Source organism: Rhipicephalus sanguineus, chromosome 5 (genome assembly GCF_013339695.2).
Source record: "Rhipicephalus sanguineus isolate Rsan-2018 chromosome 5, BIME_Rsan_1.4, whole genome shotgun sequence".
Taxonomy (NCBI): domain Eukaryota; kingdom Metazoa; phylum Arthropoda; class Arachnida; order Ixodida; family Ixodidae; genus Rhipicephalus; species Rhipicephalus sanguineus.
In genome coordinates, this window is record NC_051180.1 from 23207754 (window position 1) to 23212511 (window position 4758).

Consider the following 4758-nt stretch of genomic DNA (forward strand, 5'->3'; position numbering starts at 1 on the left):
GGGGCCCGCTCACGGGGGCGGCTTCGAATTCGCACTGTCTGGCGACGTCTTCTTTTGGCGCAAATTTACTTGGCATTTGGTTATTCAACGAAGTCCATTTGAATGTGCACACTCATGACAATATCCCCCCCTCTTAAGAGTTTTACCGTGAGGAAAAACTGCTCACTGCCAATGCAACTAATACAATGCATATGCAGCAACACTTCAAACATGGAACATCACTCAAATTACACATTGCTCCCATAAGTATAGATATTTACTCACAAAACACAAAAATGACAAAAAGAAAGACGCTGAGCAGTTTAGGCTAGCCTGCTCATGAAGTCAGCTCCTACGTTTTCCTTGCCTTTGATATACTGGATGTGGAATTCGTACTCCTGGAGCACCAAGCTCCATCTCATCAGGCGGCTGTTCGCCAATTTGCTCTTGACTAAATACTGTAGCGGCTGATGATCGGTTTGCACGGTGAAGTGCGTGCCGTACAGGTATATGTGAAATCTTTTAATCGCCCACACGAGAGCCAAGCATTCTTTCTCTATGGTGGAGTAGTTCCTCTCGCATGCGTTCAGTTTTTTGCTTGCATAGAAAACTGGATGCAGCACTCCCTTCTCTTCCTGCATAAGTACAGCTCCTAGAGCGTTGTCTGAGGCGTCCGTACGCAGGACAAACTCCTTGCTCACGTTCGGTGCAAGTAAGACGGGCGGCTCTTCCATTCGCTTCTTTAGCTGTCGAAATGCCGCCTCCTCCTTTGCTGTCCACTTAACGGTGTTCGGGGCTCCTTTCTTAGTTAGCTCCACCAGCGGGTGAGCTACCTCTGCGTATCGCGGGATGAACTCCCGGTAATATCCGGTTAAACCCAAAAACGATTGCACTTGCTTCTTTGTTTTAGGTATTTCTGCTGCTTGGATCCTTTCTAGGATATCGTCTTTTGTTGCAATGTGACCCATGCCGATCTTGTGGCCGAGAAACGAGACTGCCTCGAAGCCGACTGCGCATTTAGTGGGCTTGACTGTCAAGTTAGCCACTCTAAGTCTCTGAAACAATTTCTCGAGGACCTGTAGGTGCTCTTCCCACGTGTCGGTAGCCACCAGAAGGTCATCTATATAGTGCTCCACGTGTTCGATTCCTTCAAGAACCCGCCTCATAAGCTTAGTGAACGTCGCTGCCGCTGTCTTGAGTCCGAACGGCATGTATCTGAACTGGAACAATCCGCTCGCGCAGGAAAACGCCGTTTTGTCTTTGGATTCCTCCTCGATTGGTATTTGCCAATACCCCTTGGCCAGGTCGAACTTTGAGAAGAACTTCCTGTGTGCAACTCGCGCGAAAACAACATCCGTTCTCGGGATGGGTTCTGCGTCTGGGATTAGAATGCCGTTTAGGCGCCTAAAGTCCACACATATCCGGTATGAGCCATCAGCCTTTCTCACCGCCACCAATGGCGAGTTGTAAGCGGACTCTGTACGCTCTATGATCCCCATTCGGAGCATCTCCTTTACTTCTGTTTCGAGTGGATCTTGAGCCGATAAGGGCAGTGGATACTGCCGGACGTGTACCGGCTGTTCGGTCGTCAGCCGTATTTTGCAACTGACAACTGTTGTCTTGCCAGGTACATCAGAAAAGACCTCTTCATACTTTCCTAGGAGGGCTTTAACTTGCGATGTTTTGTTGGCATTGAGTTCGGGACTGATAATCACTTTCTCCGATCCCATGCTCTTTGCAAGGTTGCACGTGGGCATTTCTGCGACCTCTTCCTCTTCGCTGATTACCATACAGGCAATTTTCTGATTGTTAGGGGGGCTTCTCTCTTCGTATTTCTTCAGCATGTTTATGTGAAAAATCTTTTTGTTTCCATTTAACTGTAGCTCGTAGTCGACGTCATTCTTCTTCCGTGTCACCGGAAATGGTCCTTTCCATTGCATGGTCAGCTTGTTTCTGTCACTTGGGAGTAAGATAAGCGCTCTTTCTCCTGGCTTAAGCTGTCTGTCTACCGCCTTGCGGTCGTAGAATTTCTTGTACCTTTCCCGGGCTTTATCCAGATTCTCATGCGCCATCTTGCAGGTCTCCTCTAATCTCTCTCGAAGTTCCAGCACATAGGCATACGTTGTCTTCAGTTCAGCTTCGAGCTCTTGGTTGGTCCAAAGTTCGTGAAGAATGGCTAGTGGCCCTCTCACGGTTCTGCCGTATAACATCTCGAACGGTGAAAATCCTAAGCTTGATTGTGGGACCTCTCGATAGGCAAATAACAGTGCAGGTAGGTACCTGTCCCAATCAGCGGGCCTTTCTTGACACATATTCTTCACCATATGCTTAATAGTCCCATTGAATCTTTCTACCAAACCGTTACACATGGGGTGGTAAGGCGTGGTTAGCAGTTGCTGAATGGACATCAGCCGGTTGATTTCCCTCATTAGGTCTGGTGTAAAGTTCGACCCTCGGTCGCTGAGTATCTCCTTGGGAACTCCATACCGAGCGAACATCTCCAGCAGTGCCTCTGCAATCTCCACAGTATTGATAGTCTTCAGAGCCACGGCATCTGGGTATCTAGTGGCCATATCCACCAAAGTTAGTACGTAGCGGTTGCCTTTCCTCGATGACGGGGAGATGGGTCCGATGACATCGATCGCTACTCTCTGGAATGGGAGTTCGATGGTGGGCATGCTTCCGAGGGGCGCTTTTCCCACTCGTCCTTTCGGTATAGTTCGTTGACATATGTCGCAAGATTTGACGTAACGTTTTACGTCGCTCTGCACGCCAGGCCAGAAAAATTCTTCTGTTATCCTGGTCGTTGTACTTTTCGCACCTTGGTGTCCAGCCATGACGGCGTCATGCCCGAGACTCATCACAGCGGCTCTCAAACCCTCCGGTACAACAAGTTGCAGAATTTCTCTCCCTGTGCAAAAAGTGCACTTTCTGTACAACAAGTTATCTCGAATGAGGTACACAAACGTTGTTCGACCCCTCTTCCTCTTCTGAACTTCCCCCACCGTTTTGAAACAGTCGGCGAGTGATCCGTCCTCTTTCTGCTGTTTTGCTACCTCCGCAGGTGTAACTTTCAGCGCATCCGCCGCCGGCACCTTCAGCTTCGGTGTTTTTTCTCTGTTCGCAGTGGCCGCTCTAGTTTGCACCGCCGATGAAACCAAGGGGTTGCTTATTTCCAGCTCCTTAACCTCTGTTGTCTCCTTACTTTTTCCCTCCTTCGGGTTTTCTTGAGGGGGCCGTTCCTTCGTTTCTTCCGGCTTCCCGCATCTCCGCGTATTTTGTCCGGTTTCGTATGTCGCCCTCCATTCCGGATCTGGGTCATCTACCTGTCTTACGCCGGGGACATTTCCAAGAATTAAGTCGTACAAGGGCTCTTCCACGCACTTCGCCGCCACTGCTCCTGAATAGTACGGTGTAGACACGCTTATGATGGCTTCGGGCAGCCACCTCACGGTACCGTCAACCAGCGTCACCGGCGTTTGCTCACCTGTGAGCTCTTCATCCTTGACGAGACTTCTTTTTACAATGACGGTATTCGTTCCGCTGTCCCTCAAAACTGAGATACGCTCCCCGCGAATATCTCCGTCTACCACTGGCATGCTGAGTCCACAGCCGATCACTGGCTTTGCAATTTCGTTTTCTTTGACCGTGTCACCTTCAGTATTGTCCGCATTTGTGACGTCATTGCCTGCCATCCATTCCTGCCTAGGGCTCACGACGCATGCAGCCTTTTCTTGGGTCCTAACCCTGCATTCTTCGGTACTGTGACCCCTCCTATTGCAATTCTGGCAAACGAGCTGGGCCTTCCCCATTGCTCCTCCAAACCGACAATCTACCATACGGTGTCCTGTTCTGTTACAAATAAAGCATCTAGGAGCCGGTCTGTGCGTATTTTCCTGCGATCTCTGCTTCGTCGTATCGGTACCTGGCGATTTCGGTGCCTCTTCTTTCGCTTTTCCCAGGTTTCTCAGGTCCTGTGCTTCCGTGAACTGGTCGGAGAAGTCCGCCAACTCCTCCACTGTCTTAAGCCTCCGCTCCTTTAGGAATATGGCCAACTTCGGGTGGCAGCAGGACAAAAACTGCTCCTTCACCATTAGAGCTTTGATTTCTTCGTACGATTTCTCCGTACCTGACATCTCGATCCATCGGTCGAGATAACCTGACAAGCGGGATGCAAACTGTTTCCCTGTCTCTGAATCATTGGGCTTGCTGCCTCGAAACCTTTCTCGGAATCCCTCGGCCGTTAACCGAAACCTCTGTAGCAGGGTGACCTTCACTTTATCATAGTCCGTCGACTCCGTCGCGGGCATCCTTCCAAACACTGTCAGTGCCTCGCCAACCAAACAAAGACTGAGAGCTGTCGCCCATTCGCTTCGTGCCCATCCTTGCCCCGAGGCTATTCTTTCAAAGCGATGCAAATACGCATCCAGATCATCGCGCTTATCGTCAAACGTGGCCATCAACTTCCTTGGACATATTTTTGTCGCTCTCGGCACCTCTTCGCGGGCTGTCGATGAGGGTCTCTCTTCGCTCCCTGCTCGTGCCTCTGCCTCCGCTGCACGCAATCGCAGCTCTAACAATTCTTTTTCTTGAACCGCCTTTTCTTTTTCGAACGCCGCCATTCGTACGGCTCTCTCCTCTGCCTCTCGGGCCGCTTCGCGCGATGCTGCTCTCTCATCTCTAAGCCTCTGTGATTCCTGCTCATATAGCTTAAGCATCTCTTCTTTGCTTAGCCCTAAATTCCCAGACATCATCATCAACTTTTCCAAGTCCATCGCT

General features: G+C 50.2%; 1 protein-coding gene across 1 annotated transcript; it reads right to left on the reverse strand.

The window, feature by feature from the left end:
- Positions 1–302: 302 nt before the first annotated feature.
- LOC119393721 (uncharacterized) lies at positions 303–4289 on the reverse strand. The gene has a single exon (XM_037660843.1). It carries the CDS (start codon positions 4287–4289, stop codon positions 303–305), a length of 3987 nt encoding a protein of 1328 aa, XP_037516771.1.
- Between the last annotated feature and the right edge of the window lie 469 nt (positions 4290–4758).